Genomic DNA, 24,174 nt, shown 5'->3' on the forward strand with positions numbered 1-24,174 from the left:
ACATGAATCATGTTTGGCCATTTCATTGTGTTTAGTGTCACATCCGTCATTAAATTATGGGAGCTTAAATCATTTTTTGGTATTTCCACTCAAGTCCTTGGGTATATCCTTGCTCTTTTAGCCATTTAATTTGTAATATATCGCTTTTTCTAATAGGTGCCATGGTCTTTATAACACATTTTCATTTATTTTACATAACTAGTAAGTGAGCATGTGCTTTCCACATGACAATTCTAGATGATGATAATGATATTTATAATATAATCAAAATTTTCTACAAACTTTATGTATTTTTTTATTTTTTATTTTCAATTATTAATTGGATGCAAATTGCCAAATCCAAATTTAATTATATAAACACCTCATTCAAATATGTGATAATTGAATTGAGTTATTGAAGTTTCAAGTATCATTGGCAGGCCTACTTGCTTGATTAAACTCTTCTTTTTGTAATGTTTTATCTTTTCGGTGTATGTTTTTGTGTTCATTTAGAAAAAAAAAAAAACATAACAATTAAATAGAGGGAATTGAATGAGGTGAAAAGTACTAGTTCAATTTATAATTTAAACATCACAATTAAATATTGGCTAGATCCAAAAATGAGTATTTTAGTTAAAAGAAAGTTTCACAATCTTATGCATACTTTTAATAGTAGTGTAAATATAAAATTATAGATGTGTTCAATTTTATATATATATATATATATTTGTATTTATGTGTGTAAAAATAATTTTATATGCTACACTTACTTTTTGTTTAATATGATAAATATACAATATTATAATGTGCCTAAATGTTTTTTTTTTTGCAAAGTTTATGTATTTTTTAATTTTTTAATTTTATTATTTTTTATTATTTATTTATGATATTAAAGGTTAACACATTTAACCCAAAGGTTGAACTATTGATCTTTGCCAAATAATAAAATAGTTTCATTTTTTATTAGTTCTAAATTATGTATATCATTTTCATCATTAATAAAACCGCCAACCATCTTCTGATTTTCTGTAGTTTTTTGCGTCAAGTATGGTCCCATGTGCTAAATCTGTTCAATGTGAGCTGGGTTACCCTACAAATCTGGAATCTCTATTGACTCAATGGAGGATTAAGGTTTTTGCCAAGTGGGGTAAGATACTCTGGAAAGATATTCCTTTGGTGATCTATCGGTGTCTCTGGAAAGAGAAACAATATTTTTGAAGACAAAGCCAAGCAGCCAATGAAAGTTTGTGTAGCTGTGGAGAAGACGCTAGTAAATTGGAGTGTTATAAACAACAGCTTCAGAAATGTCAATTTTAGGATGTTTGTTAATCACTAAAACTCTTTAATTTGGGATGAGGAGTTTGTCTTGTAAGGGGTAGCTCTGGTTTATCTTTTTACTCTATGGTTGTTTTGAGGGAACCTCTCCCTTGGCAGCTTTGTATCTTTCTTATCCTTCAATATAATTCACCATTTCTCAACAAATAATTCTTTTTTATTGCACTTATTTTTTAACTTGATTAATAAAATATCATAAATGTGTTAATTTTTCTACATTTTTATAATTTACTATATTTATTTTTATTTTAAAATTTTTATTACCTAACTATGAGTTCATAGATTCATTGATTTGATTTAGATGGTTGAATTGCTTAGCCACCACTTGGATAAAGAATGGCTTTGTTTTTTGAGTCAATTTTAAAATATAGTTTAATATTATTAAAAATATTGGCATAGATCTAATTAGTATCATTTATTAGTAAAATAATAACTTAAAATAACATTTAATAAGAGAAAATGGGAGTTATTGCCTTATGTATAAGAGTTAATGAGAGGGGATTAAAAGAGGTGTAAAATAATAATTGAAGTTACATTTTCAAACTTTACAAATAGAGATAAATTAAATACACAAATATGGGTATTTTAGTTGCCATTAAAACTATAATAAAATTACTTTTATATCCTTTCTTAGACAAAGAAATAGAGAGTAATTTTAGTTCAGAAAAACTTTCACTCCACATCCACACTTTAAAATATAGTATAAATATGTAAGGGAAAATCTACGATGTCAAAAAGACATGATACCAAAAAGGCTTTGACCAATCACAACCCTTGGGAGTTTTGATGAAAACCCCCCGATTGGTTACTACTTTTATGGTGCTAGTTGATTTCACCTATGTTACATAATTCTTTAGTACATATTTTAAGAACATATTAAATTCTAAAATATTCAATTATATGGAAGGATACAAGACTTTCTCATGAATGTATAATACATGAATAACATGGATTTTCGAATATGGAATAAAATTTAGGAATGTCCTATAAAGTCACTATCATCATCATCATCACTACCGCCACCATTGTTGTTGTTGTTAGAGATAATAATACTTAAAAGGACCTCGTGAGATTTGAGGAAACCACTTATATGTATCCTTTAATTTTCAAAAACTACTTACATGCAATAATCAAAGTATCAGTATCGGATATCGTATCAAATAAGTAGGATGCGGATACAGATGCACTTTGAAAATGCATGGATATGAATGAAAGATATAGAAACGCTTGGATACGTTAGGAAAATGCATACATATCACATAAATACATTAATAATACTAAGCCTATACTTTAGGCTTAGTGCCAATTCGGTACCCGAACTTTCAAAATGTGCCAATCATGTACCTATTGTTAACCAGTCCATTAACCAACCGTTAAGTAGGTTGAAAAAAGACATGAATGCCCTTCGAGTGTCTTTTAATTTTCTTTATCAACCATCCAAACATTGATAAAAAATGAACAGTCCCAAATCCTTGCATCTTTTGCTTATGAAAGTTGGGGTCACTACAATGCCCACAAAGATGTGACCCTAACTTTCTTGAATAAAAGAGGCAAGGATTTGAAACTGTTCATTTTTTTGTCAACATTTGGATGGTTTATAAAGAAAATTAGAAGACACTCAAAGGGCATTTATGTTTTTTTTCAAATGCCACTTAACTGTTGGTTAATAGGTTGGTTAACAACAAGTATTAGATTGGCATGTTTTAAAAGTTCGGGTACTGAATTGTCGCGTTTTAAAGTTTGGGGACCAAAGTGGCACTAGACCAAAGTACAAGGTACTAATTGGGATTTTTCCCTTAGTATTATGAATAAGATATAAACACATGAGAAATGCATATTTCAATAGGTTATATGAGGAGAAATATTACAATAAATAATACCGGGACTCTAGAACATTCAAACATCATAGAATAATTATTACACTTTCTATTTTTGCAAATATAATTTTCAATTTTTATTAATTTTTGGGAGTATTTATTAATTTAGTATTTTATTTAAATAACAACTATTTTTTAAATAATAAATATATTTTCATTTTTAACACATAATGCTTGTATTTTACATGTAATTGTAAAATAAAACAATTAAATCATTTAAGGTAGATAAAATAAATTATTTATAATTTTTTGGGGAAATTAAATCTTAAATTATTCATTTCAGTTTTTATAATTATAATTTTCTATTTTCCATTAATTTTATTGGGAAATTTTATTATTTAGTATTTTTATATAATAACTATTTTTTTTTAATAATAACTATGTTTTCATTCTAAAAATATAATTATGTGTAAAATAAAATATATAAATCATCTAAGGTAGATAAAATATATTATTTTTATAATTTTTAGTTTTTATTAAATTTTTTGGGAAAATTAAATCTTAAATTATTTATTTTAGTTTTCATAATACTATTTTTTAATTTTTATTAAAGATGAAAAACAACCCAAAAGTAGTCAATATACAGTTTTCTCAAACTAGGCACGGATACGACTCTGTATCAGTGTGTATCAAATTGTATCCATAGATACGGCCAGATACGAAGACGTATCATGCCGATACACACAACTCGTGGATACATATCTAGTCATGGCGTATCCCATGTCCATGACCATGGATATGGATTGAGGCGTATCGTATCAATACCTTATATCCTTGCTTACATGTACCTTGTTGGAATTTAAGTCTACCAAATGAGACTTAAAAGGACCAAAGAGACATTGACTATTCATTAAATTTTCAAAGCATCCAGACTCTCCTCCTCCTTTTTCTTCCCTTCCTCTCTTCTCTGCCTCTACAAACTCCATTTAGCGATGACAATGTTGTTTCAGAGTTGTACTAGACTTCTTCTTCTTCTTCTTCTTAGGGATGGCAATTTAAACTCTATCCAGTGGGTATCTGCCTCAATGTGGCAAGGCTTTTTTTGGTTAAATGATGGATTTTGGGGCAGTGATGGGTTTGGGGATTCTACAACCCATATGGGTACAAGTAGGATATAGTATTTAGTTAAACCCTACCCTCCCCAACCTACATATTGTTGGGAAGTAATGAGGGGTAATTCCAACCTAAATCCTGATATCAGATTGTCGTTAGGTCATCGGTTCATAACTAGTCCAGTCCAGTCTGCTCGGGGCTAACTGGTGGGTCACATTTCGTGGATGCAAAGACATTGCATGGAGATTAAACTTTACAGATGTAAAAAATGTGCTCAATTATTTTTCACGTTGAAATCGGAACTGTTGCACCTCTCTAAACCATCAGATCAAATCAATATCAGTCGTTGATAGCACAATCCCTTCGCCTATAAATTAGGGGCCCCTAGGGGGACCATTTGCACCTATTCTAAATTCCCAAGTGAAGTTAGAGGTCTCACATCCTTGAGCAGCTCGGTGATTTGCCCAGCCAGGTCGGTCCTAGTCACTTCCTTTCCCACTTCGGTGAGTCTTCCGCCCTCCTTTCTTTCCTTTTCTTCTTTTAACTTAATACCATGTCGGGTGGTTTCTCTAATGGAGAGGACCAGAAGGGCACTCATGCCGAGGAAGGGTCCTCGGCTCAAGAGTAGTAGGGTTCCCATAAAGGGGCCATAGGTAGCCTCGGACGAGGTCGGAGGTCAAAGTTCGGTCCTATCGAGCTTACAAACGACGATGTCCTGAACTTAGCCCACATCTTTAGGATCCCGAATGAGTTCAACCTCATCCTTCCTAGAGACAATCAGCTCCCTTAGAATCATAGAAGAAACAAGCTCTACTTCTTTCAAGAGGCCTTGGTGGCTAGCCTCAGGTTCCCACTTCACTTATTCATTCCTAAGGTCCTAGATTATTACGGGGTCAACTTACCTCAAACTCTATTAGGACCCTAGTTAAGACCATCTCCGTCCACCATCACTTTGAGTTTCCTTTGACCCTAGAGACCTTCTCCGGACTATGTTAAATGAAGAAGTTGGTCGACGAGCAGTATTGTTTCTACCTATCCTTCTGATCTGGATGTAAGTTGTTGGGTAGCTTTCCTTCTAAGGTGATGGCCTAGAAGAAGAAAATTTTCTTCATGGCTAAGGATGGCGGGTGGCCTCTTAACTAGGGGGTGAACATTTGGTTTATTCGGTTAAGTTTTCGGTTATTTTGATTAAAACCAAATTTTAATAATATTTACTATATTACATATATTATAACATACATTTTATATTATATATTATAAAATATATATTATGAAATCAAATTTTATTATATTAATGATGGAGGGTGATTTGGCCCGACCTCGTAGCCTAGGTATACGTGGGTGTGACCTTGCTCAAATGATCACTCAGCGTGACAGCACAGCAGGCGTAGCCTCAACTCAGAGGGAAGGTCCCACCAAGTTCAGCCCAACAATTCGGCGGGATAGACTACTCGTCGGGAGCCGCCTAGCCTGCACCTCCTCCCCAGGGCTAAGGCACCCCGAGCTGCCCCCGAGCTCGGGGTCCCCTGACCTTTTCTAATACTCACGCTCCTCCCAATGGACCTCGGGCCACTCCCAGACAGGAATACACCGATTCGCCTATAAATACCCCAAGGTGAAGACACCTCGGGTCAGACAATTTGGTTTAGCTTGCCACGGGCAGCTTGCCGCTTACGAGATAGCCCGGCATAGGGTAACTCGCGGAAGGGAAGTTCGGCATACCGCAGGAAGACCTCCTGCCCGACCACCGTACCCGACAAATCTGGGGACAACAACTATATCTCTCGTCAAACAGCACCATGCCTGCCACCTTAGAGGGTGCCTTACACCTGACAGGCACGTACCCTGCAATGACGGCCCCGCATATGTCACCTCAGCCCTGCCTACAACGGCTGCGGCAAGCTGATAGTGGCGGTTATACCTGCCCTGTCAGAGGCCAGTGGGCCTGATGCAATAGAATTCTGTTTTAAGGAGCCTATTCTCAAAGAACGAGGACTGAAGAAAGCCTTCTCAACATAGTGCAGAGAGAGGGAGAATCCATCCAAAGCTATATCAAGCAGTTCAACGATGTGTGCATGTAGATACCGCGCCTTGACCCCGTTGTGCTCCTCGCAGCAGCCAAGAAAGGCGTGATGCATAAAGAGTTCAAATGGCACATGGTCGTCAACCAACCGATGACCATAGCTGAATTTCTTAAGCTCGCGGACAAGTTTATAGCCACGGAGGAAGAGATCAACCAGAAGGGCGAGGGTGCACTCGAGAAGAGGAAAAGGGAAGGAGAGCCTTCCAACCAAGGGGACAGCCGAAAGAAAAAAGATGCAGCTCGGGGAGCAAAGCCGGGTTAGCCGTTCCGAGCTCCAGTAGCTGACCGAACTAATTACACCCCACTGAACGCGAAGCGGGCTGAAATCCTGATGGCAATCAAGGACGCCCCGTATGTGAAGTGGCCACCCCGTTTGAGGGGAAATCCCAATGAAAGAAATAAGAATTTGTACTTCAGTTTTCATAGAGATCACGGTCATAGTACCGAAAATTGTAAAAACCTCTGCAACGAGATTGAGGAGCTCATCCGTCACGGATATTTAAGGAACTTTGTACAAAATAATAATAATAATAATAAATGTTAGCAAGGGAAGCACGGTAAGGATGCTCCCGAGTCCAGCAGCAGGCCGACCAAATAGCCACAAAGGCAGCTTCCGGAAGAGAGGCCAGTTCGGGGCACCATCAACGTGATAGTGGGAGGATCAATCGTCACGGGTTGTACTTCAGCAGCAGCTCGGACGTCAGTTCATGAAGCCGCCCGGGAAGAACAGAATCCTCCAAAGCAACCGAGGACAGAAAAGCCAATTTTCTTCACGGAAGATGATGCGCGAGGGGTCCACTACCCCCATGATGATGCACTCGTGATAAAGTTGAGGGTCAACGACTTCGAGGTCAGGCATGTACTTGTTGACTCGGGTAGCTCAACCGATATCCTCTTCAAAGCTGCGTTCGACCAGCTTCAGTTGCAGAAAAGTGACTCGAAGCCCGCGGACACTCCTTTGGTGGGCTTCAGTGGAGAAGAAGTCTGGCCCCTTGGGAAAATAACAGTACCTGTGGAAATCGGCACATGGCCCTGCGTAGTCAGACTCAACCACGACTTCTTGGTGGTCGCAACCCCCTCCCCATACAATGCCATAATAGGTCGACCGATCACCCATATCCTACGGGCGGTGGTCTCCACCTATCATTTGGCTATGAAGTTCCCAATAGACTTCGGTGTGAGGGTAGCGTGGGGCTACCAGCTCGAGTTCCGCAAGTGCTATATCGCCGCCCTGAAGGAAAGACCATGGTGGCCGACGACCTCGAATTGGAGCAGCCTACGGAGCAAGGCGAAGAACGAACCGCGCCCATGGAAGAAACAGTCGTAGTCCCGACCTTAACAACAGACCCAGCTTGGACACTTCAGATCGGTGCTTCCATCCAATAACCTCTACGATCCAAACTGGTAAGTTTCTTACTTCAAAATCTGGATATTTTTGCATGGTCCGCGGCAGAGATGCCCGGTATAGACCCTGACCTTATAACTCACAAGCTGAATATTGATCCTGTAGTTAGGCCCGTTAGACAGAAAAAACACAACCTAGCCCCAGAGCAGTGGAAAGCGATCGACGAGGAGGTTGAGAAGCTTCTCGTAGTTGGCTTCATAAGGGAAGTCCATTACCCAAGTTGGGTAGCCAACCCCATCTTGGTAAAGAAGGCCAACGGCAAGTGGCACATGTGCGTCGACTACACCAACATAAACCGTGCTTGCCCAAAAGACTGCTTCCCGCTCCCCATAATTGACCCCTTGGTAGACGCAACCTCAGGGCACGAGTTGCTAAGTTTCTTGGATGCCTATTCGAGCTATAACCAAATCAAGATGGATCCGGCGGACGAAGAAAAGACTGCCTTCATCACAAAGTTCGATCTATACTGTTACAAGGTTATGCCCTTCGGGTTGAAAAACGCAGGGGCAACCTTTCAAAGGCTTGTAAATAAGTTGTTTGCGCCGTTAATTGGCATAAAAGTAGAATGCTATGTAGACGACATGGTCGTCAAAACTCAATTTTTGCATGAATTAATACAAGACTTACATTCTATTTTCAAAATTTTGCACAAGTTTAATATGAGATTGAACCCAAACAAGTGTGTATTCGGTGTGACCTTAGAAAAGTTCCTAGGATACATCGTTAACCGGTGCGGCATTGAATGCAACCCGGATAAGATCAAGGCCATCTTAGATATGAGACCACCCCGGAAGTTGAAGGAGGTTCAGAGGTTGAATGGCCGCATAGCCACCCTGAGCCGCTTCATGTCCAAATTGGCGGGCTGCTGTTTGCCGTTCTTTAAGGCAATCAAGAGCAAAGGGTTCGAATGGACCCAAGACTGTCAGCTCACGTTTGATGAGCTCAAGAAATACCTCGCTAGTGTGTCGATCTTAATCCATCCCCAGGGGGCAATATTTTAGAACTGTACCTCTCGGCAAGCGACAAAGTGGTCAGTTTGGTACTAATAAAGGAAGTAGATCAGGTTCAACGACCCATCTATTATGTTAGTAAAGTATTGTAGGGAGCAGAGATGGGATATCCAAAAATAGAAAAGCTAGCATACGCACTGGTAATTGCAGCTCAGAAGCTTCGCCCATACTTCTAGGCTCACACTGTTATCGTCCTCACCAACAAACCTTTGAGGCAAGTTTTATTTAAGCCCGAGGTCTCTGGTCAATTGACGAAGTGGGCCATTGAGCTCAGCGAGTACAACCTCTAGTACAAGCTGCGAACTGCCACTAAGGCCCAAGCCTTAGCAGATTTCATTGTCGAGTGCACATTCAGCTCTGAAGTTCCCAGGCCGGTTGAGCACGAGGCTCCCAGCTCGGGTGAGCCCGAAGCTCCCAAGCCGGTCGAGTTCGAGCCCCGTGAGGTAGCAGCCAGTGTGGCATCTCTCCTAGTTCGGTCAAGCGCGAGCTGGGATGAGGAGCCCTGGATCCTTCACTTAGACGGCACCTCGAACCAATAGGGCAGTGGAGCCGAAATAGTTCTGCACGGCCCAAGTGGCATGAAACGGAGTACGAGGCGTTGATAGCTGGACTAGCTCTAGCCAGAGAAGTAAAAGTCAAGCACATCATTATCTGTAGCGATTCCCAACTCGTGGTCAACCAGGTCACTGGCAAATACGAAGCTTGCGAGCCAACCATGATCGCCTACTTAGCCAAAGTCAGAGAAGCCCTACTCAACTTTCAGTCACACTTTATCAGGCAAATCCCTAGGTCGGAGAACACTGAGGCCAACGCCCTGTCCAGATTAGCCAGCTCCAGCGACGTCACCATGAGAACCATGTACATAGAGGACCTACCTCGTCCTAGCATTCTCGGGGGGGCGGAGGAGGTTACTCCCATCGTTCAATCAGAGCCGAGCTGGATTGACCTGCTCGCGGGCTTCTTGCTACACGGGACCCTCCTTGCAGATCGCAATGCAGCCAGAAGGGTGCAGCGCCAGGCAGCCAAATACGTCATGATAGACGAACGGATATACCGGAAATCCTACATGCTCCCCTACCTACGTTTCTTGCGACCTACCAAAGTCAAGCTCATACTCCGCGACACTCATGTTGGTTTGTGCAGCGGACACTTGGGGGGTAGGGCCCTAGCCCAAAAGGCACTTCGATAGGGGTATTATTGGCCAACAATGAAGGCAGATGCCATTGAGCTCGTTAAAAAATGTGACAAATGCCAGAAGCATGCCAATATCCACCACCAACCTGCTACCGACCTCAAGTATCTCACCAGCCCGTGGCCCTTTGCACAATGGAGCATCGATCTACTTGGGCAATTCCCGCTAGCAACGGGTGGGAGGAAGTTCTCAGTAGTAGCAGTGGATTATTTCACCAAGTGGGTAGAGGTCGAACCCCTTGTAATGATCATAGCCCAGAACGTCCAAAACTTCTTTTGGAAGAACATCGTGTATCGCTTCGGATTACCTCGAGTACTGATTTCTGACAACGACAAGCAGTTCGAGGACATCAAATTCCAAGACTGGTGCCAACACATGGGGATCTGACAGAACTTTACTTCAATCGCACACCCTCAATAAAACGGTCAGGCAAAAGTCACAAACAGAGCCATCCTTTGCGGATTGAATGCACGGTTAGACCGAGCTAAAGGGTTGTGGGTAGACGACCTTCAACCTCACCTACGGCACCGAAGCAGTTATCCCAACAGAGATCGAAGTACCTACGCTACGACTAGAAGCATACAGTGACCAGACAAATGAGGATGAGCTACGTACCAACCTCGATCTACTCAACGAAGTAAAGGACCTCGTGTACATCAGGACCACAGCCTACCAGCAAAGAGTATCTCGGTACTATAATGCCAGGGTCAAGAAGCGGAACCTCCGCATTGGCGACCTGGTCCTTCGTAAAGTTATGGTACCTGAGCCCGGTGCTGGCAAGCTCGGGTCCAACTGGGAAGGACTTTATCGAGTGAAACGAGTGCTCGGGGAATGAACGTACGAGCTCGAGACCCTCGAAGGGAAACAAGTACCTCGGGCATGGAATATTGTCAACTTAAGACAATACTATCTGTAATAATTAAGTAGGCTACGAGCCGCTCCCCGAGCCTAAGGGCCAAAATGCCAAGCTAAAATGGTATCGGCACTATAAGACCCCGTTGCCTCTTCAGAACAGGTGGACTCCAGGAGAACGGACTATAAGCCGCACCTCCAGCCTAAGGGCTAAGATGTTGGGCTAATGAAAGACATCGGCACCATATAAAGCATAGTCACCTCATTGGCATAGGCTAAGTACTCATAATTCCTAAGGCGCAGGCGGTGCGGGCACGAACCTTGTGATGCATAGCCCGCCCCGGCATGCAACAAGTTGAACCCGTTAAGGACAATTGATGTCAACTTAACCCGGGTGCAGACAGGTCAGGCATGTGCCCTACTATGCCGCTCACCTCGGAGTACATAAGGCTACCCCTACTAAGTATTGGAATACAGTTCGGGATCACAACAGTTGAGGAACCCTCACTTCGGGTAATTAGCTTGATAACCTAACAAGTTCGGAACTAACAACCACTTTAGCAAGTAAAAGAAAATTGCAAAAGTGTTTGGCGAAGAATTTCTCATTATGAAGATTTCATTACAAAAGTTTTGTTACAAGAAAAAGAAAAAGAGAAGACTAAGCTTGCAAATACAAGGACCGAGCTATTTTGAGGCCCGCTGTCTTTGCCAGGGACCTCCTCGGGGGTAGTAACTGGGCCAATAGCCTCTGCTTCATTGTCGGCGCCTTCGTCCTCAGAGTCCGGATCATCCGCCGACTGACGCACTATGTCATCAGTGATCCGAGAAGTGGTGACAACGCTTGTGTCCAGATTGGGGTAGAGGTGCCTGATCAGCCATCGGCTGAGCTTGAAGCCCTTGCGGTAGGCCTTGGTCATCATGTCGTCAAACTTCAACGACTGGACGTAATCGATAATAGCCTGCACCTTGGTCTCCTGGAGAGTGTCCTCAAAGACTTCTGTCTTCTCCTTGAGGTTGGCTCGAAGGTACTCCACCTCGCGCTCTAGTTTGCCTTTTGCTTCCTTGAGGCCCTGCACCTCGAGCTTCAAGGAGTCCCGGTCTTCCTCGAGACCATCCCGGTCTGCCTTGAGACTATCAACCTCAAGCCTCAAGGCTTCTTGGACAACCTTAAACCCGTTCACTTTGGCCCTCAGTCTATCCTTGTCCCAGGCCAGCTCATTCTTCTCCGCCAACAGCACCTCAATAAAGCTCTTTTGAGCTGAGGCATCATTCTGAAGGCGGTGGATCTGACCTCGAGCTGCCCTCAGTTCAATATGGGCTTCACGGGATGACTTCTCGGCTTTCAGAGCCCGTCTCAGGTGCTGGTCAGACTAGAAAAGAGAGTCTTTCACAGGGAACTCACCACCATGGCATGAGAAGCAACCCGGCCACCGAGTTGACCAGAAGTGAGGTTAGCCCATTATGTGACCTCCTCCGGGTATGCGGCCTCCTTGCTCTTCTGGAGACTACACCAGGGGTTCATAATGCTTTCACCCCTGGCTCTCTGAGCTAGATGCTATCATCTCTGCCGCATGGATGGACTCCTTGGAAGCCTCAGCGGTGGCATCAACAGGACAGGCCCCAGCTGTAGCCCTAGCAAGGCGTGCCTTAGGAGCGGCTTCTGTAGCCCCCCTCGATGACAGTCTCAACAAGCTCTGTGGTGGGCTCTGCCGCCATCTCGGGACCTCGAGGCACCATGCCCTCCTCCAGGTTGATGACGGGTTGAGGACAGGGGAGCTCAGGCTCCGGAGCTGGAGCCTGTGAAGACTGAGCCTCGGTAGAGGCTGACGGAGACTCGACACATGCCTTCTTGGCCGCGCGCTTCTTCCTCTTCATTTGGCGGAAGAGCCTCTGACCATCAATCTTCTCTGCCTCCATGGGACCTGCAATGAAGCTCGGCATTAGTAACCCCGAAGTAAATATGTGAACAAAAAGCCGAAGTGAAGGAAAACCTACTCGGGCTCAAGCAGCCTAGATGAGCTTCTCCTCGGCTGTGAAGTCTTTGTAATTTAACCCGAGCTGAGCCAACGACTAGAGTGCCTTCTTGGTCTTCCCATTTAGAATGACACTGAGGTCTTGAATGGCCACCCTCCAGTCATTAGGGAAGGGCCACCTCATGCTGCTTCGAACTACTAAGTAGTCCCGCTTCCAGGCTGGGACTTTACTTGGGAGCCTGTGCATGAGTTTGAAACCCGGGCGGGGAGACAGATAGTAAGACCGTCTATGCCCAGGGAGAGCGCCCGAAGCACTCTTCTTTATGGCCAAGATTGTACTGATAACGTCGAGGTCAATGGAAAGAGATCGGTCAAAATAAAGGGAAATGGTCCCCACCACATTCCGTATGGAGTTCGGGTGAAGTTGGTCCAAAGTGATGTTAAAGTGCACTAGCACCTCAACAATCAGGGGGTGAAGAGGAAGTCGGAGTCAGACTATCAATTGCTCCATGAAGACCACGATCTTGTCAGGACCATGCTCCCATGGGAAGTTGCCGATAAGAAGGCTGTATGAATATTGCCCAGGGAGGTTGAACCTCTGTATGAGGTCCTGGAGCCTCTCCGGGGTCATGGTGGAAGGGCCGAACTGATCTAGCATCCGACCTCGGTGGGAGGTGGATGTCAGATGACCCGAAGCCACACGCACATCGAATGGTTGGGCGACAGAGGAGCCACCCTGAGCCGAGGTACCCACCTCGGGCTCGTCAGTGAGACTATCTGCATCTACGCTAGACGACATTATGAGACAGAAGGGAAAGAATGCTCGGAAAAGAAAGAGGATCTCGGGAACTCACTATAGGAAATGCAAATTGACTAGAGGAATGAACTGAGCTAGAAGACCCGAGCTAGGAACCTCAAACGCGAGCTCAGCTTTGATGCTGGAGACTTTGTGGCGAAGAAATGGCCAAGGGTCCCCCACTATTTATAGCCGTTGCGTTCGAGTGTTAACAGTCATGATCAAAACGATCCAACGGCTTTCAGAAACACTGGCTACGGGTTCCTCGAGGTGAAATCAACTTAGCGCATTTCTTCGCGTCCACGAAGTCCAAATCGCATGACATCCACGCGTAAACTAGACGCGACCCGAGTCCCTTTTGACTGAGCCAAGATCTAGACCAGTCCGGCTGGGCGAAACACATGACAAAGCGGCATGAGTACCGAAGCCAAATCCACCCGACGCGATATGAACTCCCCGTGTTGGGTCAACACCGCCAACACAGGGAGTGGGGGGCAATTGATGGAGGGTGATTTGGCCCGACCTCATAGCCTGGGTACATGTGGGCGGGACCTTGCTCAAACGATGACTCAGCGTGACAACACAACAGGCGTAGCCTCAACACGGAGGGAAGGTCCCACCGAATTCAGCCCGGCAACTCAGTGGGATAGACTACTCACCAGGAGCCGCCTAGCCTGCACCTCCTCCCCGGGGCTAAGGCACCCCGAACTGCCCCCGAGCTCGGGGTCCCCTGAACTTTTCTAATACCCGAGCTTCTCCCAGTGGACCTCGGGCCACTCCCAAATAGGAACACACCGATTCGCCTATAAATACCCCAAGGTGAAGACACTTCGGGTCAAATAGCTCAGTTTAGCTTGCCACGGGCAGCTTGCTGCTTACGAGATAGCCCGTCATAGGGTAACTCACGGAAGGGAAGTTCGGCACACCGCAGGAAGACCTCCTAACCGACCACCATACCCGACAAATCTGGGGACAACAGCCATATCTCTCGTCAGACAGCATCATGCCTGCCACCTTAGAGGGTGCCTTACACCTGACAGGCACGTACCCTGCAATGACGGCCCCGTGCATGTCACCTCAGCCCTGCCTGCAATGGCTGCGGCAGGCTGACAGTGGCGGTTATACCTGTCCTGTCAGAGGCCAGTGGGCCTGATGCAACGGAATTCTGTTTTAAGGAGCCTATTCTCAAAGAATGAGGTATCATCTTCTATACTCGCGCTATCTGCACTCTTAGCCTTCGTCTTCTCCTTGCTTCTCCTATAGAGTACTAACTTAAGCATTGGAGTATTCCCGAAGGGTAACCCCCCGGGGATTCTTCTTCTTCCATATCTCAGGTATCTTCCAAGAGCCACGTGAGTGCCAGCTAGGAGTGACTGGATTGTGCTACATCAATCAATATATTAATATATATTATATGTTGCATATTATATATTATATCTTACATATTATATTTTATATATTACATATTATATACCAAAGTTTTGTTTATTCGATTAATCATATTTGTAATTCTAAAAACCAGTTTAATTGGACTAAACAAACTAAAACCAAAATTTTTGGTTTTAACCAAATAATGCTCACCCTTACTCTTACATTGAATGGAGGCAGGGCATTAGGGACGTCGGGGAGTCCAACCTAAATGAGCACTTGCAGATGAGAGTGTAAGTTTTGGTAGCTCATAAATCCCTAATCAATGAGTTTTTGGCAAAAGAGATGATGATCCACACTGGGCTTAGTCCTCTAGGTAGGTCATCACCGCAATACTTAGGTTGCCTTTCATTTTTTTGGCCATATTGACTGATCTTATATCATCTTTGTAGAAGAGGGTATGGTGGATGTCAACATTGTCAGACTCTTTTATAGGATGAAGAATAGTAAGAAGAGAAAAGTTGCCATGAAGGATGCCCCCCCCCCCCCCCCCCCGCTGAGCCAAGGTCTCAGAGGCAACCAAATTGGCCAAGGGTGAGGGAAGCCCGATCGTCGTCATCGGGGATGAGCTACAAGATCCCTCGGGGAGCCGGACACCCATGGGTCAATAGAGTGGGACGACAAGTAGTAGGAAGCCCACTCTCCCAATGGTCGGGACTTCGAATAAACTCTCTATCTTCGATCTGGTCATAGCACTAGAGCTGAGCAAGGTGGTCGTGGTCCTCGAGGAGGTTGTCAAATACCAGAAGAAGCACCTTGTTGTCATCGGCGACGTCCTTCTACATTACGTAGTGACAGTAAGTTTTTGAGCTCTCCTTTTTACGATCCGATCTCTTCTTCAATTTTCCCTTCACTGACTTCCTCTTTTCTTTTCTTTGTTTGGTTTAGGCTAACACTTTGGCGACCATGCTCATGAGCCAAGCTACTATCGATGCGAAGCCCTGGAGAAGGAGGTTGAGGCCTCTATTTTCGAGATTAAGGACTTAAGGGCTAAGGTCGCTTGAGGGATGGTCGAGCAGGCTAAGTAAGCAAAGAGGGTTGAAGACCTTCTCGACAAGCTAGAGCAAACAAGGACCGAGCTCAAAGAGCGCAAATCCAAGTTTGCAAATGAGATCCATCAAGCGCAGGAGAAGGTTGTCCGAGACTACCTTGTCTCGCTAGCATGCTAGGTGGCCAAAGGACGAGTACACCCTCTCGACCTTCTGGAAGGACTTCAATATTTGTCATATGTTTGCCAAGTCACTCTTCTTGGAGGTTGATTTCGGTGGGTTGACCAACTTCAAGATTCCTGACGAGATGCTTGGTCGGGTTGGCGAGGAGCCGGACTCTGAGCATGAGGGAGACGAGCTCGGCCCCAACAACGTGATGGATGATGACGACAACAACAACTGATCAACATGGAGGATATTCAAAGGGATGGTGTTGATCCTTCTCCCACTGAAGAATGAACTCTCTGCCTCTTTCTTTGGACCCCCTATATATACTATGTATCCCGAGCCTTCGAGCTCTGTTCTCTATGCTTTTTATGTTTTTTTAGTATCAATGTACTAAACTTTTAATAAGTAATGGAAATCTATTGTGCCAACGTCTTATGTACTTTTTGCACCATTCTTATTTTCTAAGTCCTTAGACTACTCGAAAATCGACTAAGTCCAAAATGTTTGCCAATGTGCTTTTGTGCCAACGTGCTCCCCAAAGGTCTGTTCTTAATATTGCGAACCAATGTGCTAAAAGCAATTTGGCCTTCGCTTCCCATCAGATAACCATAGTGCTCATAGCGGGTTAGTCTTAAGAACAAGTTTGGTTGTAGCTAGCACTTAAAAAAAATTTGAAAAATTTCAAGTCCTATGAGCTTAGAACTACTTTAGACATAGTACATCCTTAAGTTGTCCACGTTCCACGTTTTGGGACTTGCCTGCCCTCCATAGTTCAAGCTCATAGGTCCTCAACCTAAGTACTTTGGTCACCTTGTAAGGACCTTCCTAGTTCGGGCCAAGCTTCCTGACTCCTAGATTGAGCACCGTGGCTTTGCTCAACACAAGGTCCCCAGATCGGAAGCACTACCTCTTGAGTTTGACATTATGGTACCGAGCTACCTTCTGCTAGTAGAAGGCAGTTTGTATTTGTGCCAAGTAAAGACTTCCTCCATCAGGTCTAGGTTGGTGTGCAATTCGTCATCATTACCTTCATCATCATAGGTTTTAGACCTAATGGTTGGTACCTCGATTTTAGTTGGGATAATGACTTCAATTCCATATGTTAGGTTGAATGGAGTCTCGCCGCTAGGTGTCCTACTAGTAGTTCGATACGCCTAGAGGACATTGGGGAGTTCTCCTTAGATAATATTGCTTGGTGTAACACGATACTTTTTGCCACACAAATAATTGAAATACACAATGGAATGTTCTTCTTCCTCAATCCATAATGTCACACTTTCTTCCTTAATCTTTGAAATTTCTTGCAATTCAAACATTACTAATTAACAAATAAATTCGATTTAAACAAATCAAGGGAAAATGATATATATGATAGAGCTTGAGACGATGTTGTTAGTTCCATCACCCATTTTTTCTTCCATTCCCTTCAACATTTTGTTCATCCGTTCACTCAACTATATTAGTTGATTTCTTATGGTTCAGTGTCTATAATTAAACAAAGTTCCTACCTCAGATAGAAAATTAATTCAAACAAAATTGAACTAAGCCCACCATCTTGTGCCGAATTGGTTATTCCCGGATCCAAATGTTTACCTCCGTAGCAAGATTCTCCATTAGTGCAGGGGGTGGCCAGTGTCGTAGTTTCTTGACATCGACCATTTTTCTTGGGTGTTTTTCACGGCAACATCTCTGTTTCCATGGGGGTCTTTGGTGTGTTAGATGGGCTAGGAAAAAAAAAGCATGTCGAAAGGTGGCACAAGAGATGAGATCATCTTTGAGAATGAATGATGTTGGGGCTATAATGAATATGGTGGTATAGAATTGGTGTGGCCCTGAGATGGAGCTCTAGTGGGCTTGACCATGATCTTCTTGTTTCTTGGCTTAGGATTGGAATTAGTGGAGGGTTCTTGTTGCAAAGCCAAAGATGATTGTTTCTTTGGAGAGGGATCACACAACTTATAGTGGCCAAAATCAAAGTTCCCGAGGTGGGGCATAGCCATGCGGTGCATGATCGCTGTGTTGAAACCCTTTCCATGATTGTTCTCCTTCTTTTGCTCCATATCATTGCCTTCACCTTGATTCATGATGAAGATAGGTGTGTCTTTCTTTGTTTTGCTTTGCTATGCTCTACTTTCGGGCAAGCAAATGCCTTGAGTGGCTTTTATAAAGACAAGGCACAAATTGCAATTAGAAGAACGTCAAGAAAATGTAAGCAATTTCAAAACTAGCGAACAATAGGAGCGTCCATACCGAGGGGGGTAGGACTAAGGCCGACCATCACCAAGGTCTCCTCCTCCTTCACCAAGGGTCTGGCATGAATTGTCCCGCCCAACCAAAGTCGAGTCGTCACGACCTTCTCCTCATTGATGCTGCATGGTTTAATCCTCTTGGTCAACATATCTGGTTTCCCCCAACTAGATCGAAATGACCAACCTCGGGGGCAACTCACACAGGAAAATTTATTCTTTTAGTTACGGACAAATGTCAGGTTGTTCACCGCCCTTCCCCTTTGGTCTTGGAAGTAAAACAAGCTCTCCCCGTCAGGGTGCTTCCTTAGTGCAAACAGACACCGAAATATATTCAACATCACTGTAACCTCTCAAAGATGGGCCATCATCAATACGACCACTATCGTCCTAAAGGCATTGGGGGCGAACTGGCTAAGGGTGAGGTTGTAATGGTTTAAAATCTCGAGAACAAGGGGGTGCAAGGGAAACCGTAGTCCGAAGTCAAGGTAATGCTCATGGACACACTCATACCCTTCAGGAGCAAGCCACAACCTATTACCCACATAGGGGACTCTAACCATATAGTTCCTTAGGATGTAGTACTTCTCGGCCAATGCGCTAACTTGTACCTTATTGAGAGTACTGTCTAAGTTAGAGCGAGGATAACGCCCAAGCATCACGCCTTAACTCGCTCCTCGACTGTGGGTGCCTCAGCCTCTTCCACATCCACCACATCAGGGCCCTTTGCTAACATCTTCTTTCTTTCTCTCAATAGGTTGGACCCATCGGCTTAAAATATTAAAAATTCTGTTATTGCCCTCGACTCCATATTTGACAACAACGGTGTTATTTATCAAAATTCATGGGTGAATTTAGATTCTTCAAAATTTTTCCTATACCATGTCTTTCCCTCCCGAATCATAGATTTTCCCATCAAAATACGTATACAAATCCTCTACGGTTCTATCCGCAGCATTCATGATAAACCACGTCAATCTGTACATATTAACATATGGGTCCCACACTTCGGGCTGACATGGCTAATCATGATGGCCGTATACTTCAATCCCGTAGAGGATTCCAACATCACTTCGATCGTTGGACGGTGAAAGCTAGCATTGGCCCCACACAGTTGACAGACGGTATGTGCTTTTCCCACCCTTTGCCGTGAGTCTTTTGTTCGTTTCCCGGGAATTTTGGATCAGAATGTCAGATATTCAAATCCTTAGGCATTAAGCACTAAGCAAGTAAGCAGTGGCATTTTTGTAAATCACTCAAACCCTGAATACGTTTTTTTTGTCAAGCGGTGGCGCTTGCATCCGCATAATTAACCACACAGACAGCATATGTGATTTTCCCACACTTTGTCGTGCGTTTCTCGGAAATTATGGTTCACTAATTCGCTTGTTCAAATACTTATCCATTAAGCAGTGGCACTTCTGTAAATCTTTGACACGTTGAATATTTTTTCGTAACTACGAAGTAAACAAATTTATTATTTTCTATGTTTCATAATATTTTCTTCTCCTCCACATCGTAATTACGAACCGGTGACCTCTTTGATACAAAACCTTTCCTTCTCTCTCGCTGTCTCCATCCTCTGTTCTTCTCTGCTAGCACAGCCAGAACTCGCTCGCTAATTGAATCTCTGTTCTGATCTCTCCATTGTCGACCTCACGTGGATTTCCAGTGTTCTTGATTCTCGATCTGTGGTTTCCTTGATACGCCTGCGATCAGGGATCTGTTCTCACCGATTCGTCAGCAAAGATGGTAGGGCTCATTACTTTTCTACTTTCATGCAATAATTTTACACCTAACTTAGATCTAGCGAAATTTGCGTTGATTTTATGCAAAACAGTCTCTTTGACGATTATTTGCCTGAATTGGTTATTGTTTTACCTCGAAATGAAGCTAGTTCGGAGTTACTAATTTGTATACTAGACCTAGAGTTAGTCAAGACTTCGAAGTTGTCAGAGATCTGGTTTTCGAGTGAGGACTGATTAGTGTTTATCTGTTTTTTCTTAATTGTTGCGCGTTTGGGTAATGGCACAGCCTCTCAGACTGGAAATCAAGGTAATGTTCTTCAGTCCGTTCAAATTCCTGATTTTCGACGTTTCATTCTGTTAGTTTCTATTTCTATTTTGCATATTGCTTTAGTTCTCAAATGTCATCAATTTCTGGATCAGAGAAAACTTGCTCAAAGATCCGAAAGAGTAAAATCCGTGGATCTTCATCCCACAGAACCATGGTAAATACAATCCTGCATAGAAAACCTTAGTACTTTATATGCATAGCTGAATTTATGTCATTCCACTTTCTTGATTGATACTGCACTAAAGTAATATCATTACTACTTCCTAGAAGAAATCCATGCTGTTCTGCTAAGTCTTTACTCACTGAACTACAACCTTCGTCAAACTTTTTTCCTGCAGGATTCTTGCAAGTCTTTACTCAGGAACTGTGTGCATCTGGAACTACCAGTCACAGGTAGCGAGTTTTATATTGACCCATTTTTAGCATATTATTTGTGTTCAGTATTTGGAGAACTTATGTGTCAATTTCCTTTGCAATTTATATCCATAGCATGATTTATGGATATAATTCTACGTTAAAACCAAGTTTTGGTCTTCTGACATTAACTCTCATGCATTCCATGTACTAAATAACTCTCATATTGAAGGTTAGGTAAGATGATAGATGATTTATAACATTAATTAGAAAACGTCTCCCCTGTTTGTTATTCTTCCTACATAGAGTACTTGGGTTACAGTCTTTGGGTCTAAATTGGATGTTGCTGTGTCAGATCTTAATTCATATAAGATAGAGGTTGATACCTATGTCAATGGTGGAAGCATGCTCAGTGTCACTAATCCAAAAAAAAAAAAGAAGGGAGAAAAAAAAGCTCAGATCATACCAACCAATTTTTATTGTTCATTCCAATTATTGGGGCAGCATTTTTAGAATATTATAAACTCATACAAGTAGTGAAAGATGCCTATTTACTAATTTAGCATGTGTTTATAGAAAACACTTTATGAGGTCTGGGGTGCCACTGTGTCAGGCAATGATGCGATGTAGGATTATGTTATGGTGATCGAAACAGCCTATAGACCAACTTGCACAGGACTAGGTTTTGCAGGTCTAAGCATCAATTAGTGACTAAATTTCATTAGTTGAAAAACAGTCAATGGATAGTCATTTTATTGGATTTTGTTGGCAACACTTCAAGCTTGAAGAAACTTGAAACTTCCTTCCCTGAGGTTTTCAGTAAATTTGGTGGATATTGAAATATGTTGGGTAGTGTTAATCTTAGAATGCTTACAACATTTCAAAAGAAAACAGTTAGTGTTTAGACTTGTTCAAATTGGCTAAGAGGAGATGGAACAGGGATTTCAAGAGTAGAAAAATAAGGATAGTTTAATAGAGGGAAGACTCTAGGTTTCAATTTAGAAGAGAGAAAAGTTAATATTCAAGCGAGTGGAGTATAATGGGTTTCAAAGATCAATAGAAAGGAAAAAGAAGTCTTGCGGTTAGGTTCTTGCTAATACTCCAACAGGGCCATAATAGAGTTTGGCCATCAAGGGAAGGTATGGAATCTGACCAAGCATAAAGGCATGGACCTTTAATAATTATTTCTTCAATTTAATGCTAGATATGCTATATGTATTACATATATTTCAACATAATCATTGCTCTCATAAATCATGGGCTAAAATCAAGAGGTAGTGGGCATCTTTTCATATCGAAAATGGAGCCTGCAAATAAGATGAACTTATTAGTTGATTCAGGATCTGTAACTTCCCCTGTAGTTATGAAGGTGGTAAGTACCTTCTAGCCTAAGCACTGAGATGCCCATGAAGGCATTGCCTAGTTATGGTCTGGGCAGTGGTTATTAAAAAAATTTAAAAGCTATAATGCATCAGATATCTTCCATATTGATATATAACATATTTTCATTTTCTTGTTAATTTCTATTGAAAATAATAAATACTATTTAATAACAATGAAATCAAGGCAAATTACATTATTCGTTTCCTAAGGGAGTATCATTATTGTTTGAATAAGGAAAGAAGGTATTTCATTCATTGCAACAAAAAGATACAAAGCTTAGAGCTCATTTATACCTACCAAGGCACTGTACAGTTTACTATGTTGGTATAGCTTGCCAGATTACTCTTCATCTCTTGCTGAGACCTATCAGATTCCAACTGTAAAGGGGGGCTTTCAGTGTGTCTAGGACAGTGTTTTAAAACCCAGCTCATTTTTACCATGCTGCTATAGTTTTCCAGATTACTCTTCATCTCTTGCTGAGACCTATCAGATTCCAACTGTAAAGGAGGGCTTTAAGTGTGTCTAAGGCAGTGCTTTAAAACCCAGCTCCGAGGTTGAACTGTTTCCCCCTCTGGGTCAACCTATTTTGCATCAATATAGGAATTTCAAAAAAAAAAAAAAACAAAATAATATAAAAACCCAGTAACCCACTTTTTTTTTTGAAGCAAAGGTAACTTTTTATTAAAGAAGAATCAAACAGAAGTACATGAGAGGATGTACTGAAGCCAAGAGAGGCTTGGCCAGATTACAAAAGCAAACAACTGTCACTAAACAAGAAATTTCTAGAGACCCCTGATTTTGCTAGGAAATCAGCAACAGAATTTTGCTCCCTAGGAATCTAGACCAACTTCACATTCATAGTCTCTAGGATGTCCCTGGCTTCAGCTGAAAAGTGGGCTAATCTCCAGGGTCCTCCCTTATCCTGTAACCAAACTATAGCATTTGCAGAATCCACTTTAATTGTTAAGGAGGATAATCCTAGCTGCTTGGCGAGGTGAATTCCTGTAAGTGCAGCCAAAACCTCAGCCTTTGTGGCATCAGCCCTCCCAATCGGACCACTGTAAGCCCAGCAAATATTCCCCCTTTCCTCTCGGATTATACCCCCAATTCCTGCTTGACCTGTGGAACCTTGGGCGCTACCTTTAGAGTCATTCCTCCTTCTTCTCTAGGAGCCTATCTTATAGTCCACTCAGATGTTGGAGAGGAGTGTAGGATTTCTGGTAGGTTTCTCTGGAGACCATTTAGGGAGAGCCCTTTGAACACTCCAGAGTTAATTACCCAAAGATTGCAGAGATGTGTGATGTAGGAAGTTAGATCTTCAATATTTCTAGCTTTATTTTCAAAGGTTCTAATGTTCCTTGCTTCCCAAATACCCCACAAGACTGCATGAGTCACTGTATTCCAGTAAAATCTTCCTCTTTTTCCAAGCCCTCTGCCTTGCCATTGCCATTGCCACAAGATGTCCACCACCCTCTCCGGGAACACCCAGCTGTAACCCACTAGGTTTAAGAAGAAGTACCAAACCTTTCTAGTGACCGGGCAGTGGAGAAGGATATGATCAGTTGTCTCCTCATCGCCAAGACAAAGAGGACAAACATGAGGAGAGATGCAGAATCTGCCTTTAAACTTTTTCTGCATCAACTCGCATGTGTTTATTCTCTTTAAACAGGCTTCCCACACAAAGAAAGAGACTCTACGGGGGATGTGTGGTCTCTAGACTTTCTTAGCCGAAAAAGTAGGCCTTGGATCTTCTGACACTAGAGCCTTGAAGAAGGAGTTAGAAGAGAACTTACTAGCAGGGTTAGGTTTCCAGATTCTTTGGTCAGGGGTAGTAGGAGAGATGTAGACCTCATTAAGAGAGTTTAGCAAACTAGCTATATTAGCAATTTCTATTTCCCTTAGAGGCCTTCTGAGGTTTAGGTTCCAGGTTGTTCCGGAGGGTGAGGGGTTGAGGCTAGGGGCTACCGTGGCTTCT

General features: G+C 42.8%; 1 protein-coding gene across 3 annotated transcripts in view; it reads left to right on the plus strand.

Annotated features, from left to right (window-relative positions):
- Window positions 1-19,884: 19,884 nt before the first annotated feature.
- LOC148869224 (coatomer subunit beta'-1-like) overlaps window positions 19,885-24,174 on the plus strand; it is a 30,425-nt gene continuing 26,135 nt past the window's right edge. Inside the window, exons 1-4 of one of the 3 annotated variants that reach the window (XM_088972999.1) lie at window positions 19,885-20,138; window positions 20,421-20,441; window positions 20,555-20,616; window positions 20,801-20,855. In XM_088972999.1, the coding sequence (XP_088829125.1) occupies window positions 20,136-20,138; window positions 20,421-20,441; window positions 20,555-20,616; window positions 20,801-20,855 (141 nt within the window). In that variant the 5' untranslated portion in view covers window positions 19,885-20,135. The remainder of the gene's footprint in view (window positions 20,139-20,420; window positions 20,442-20,554; window positions 20,617-20,800; window positions 20,856-24,174) is intronic. The other 2 variants (XM_088972998.1, XM_088972997.1) reach the window with 2 other exon arrangements.

The sequence above is a fragment of the Nelumbo lutea genome, chromosome 2 (assembly GCF_056320005.1).
Source record: "Nelumbo lutea isolate HS-2025 chromosome 2, American lotus-T2T, whole genome shotgun sequence".
Classification (NCBI taxonomy): Eukaryota; Viridiplantae; Streptophyta; class Magnoliopsida; order Proteales; family Nelumbonaceae; genus Nelumbo; species Nelumbo lutea.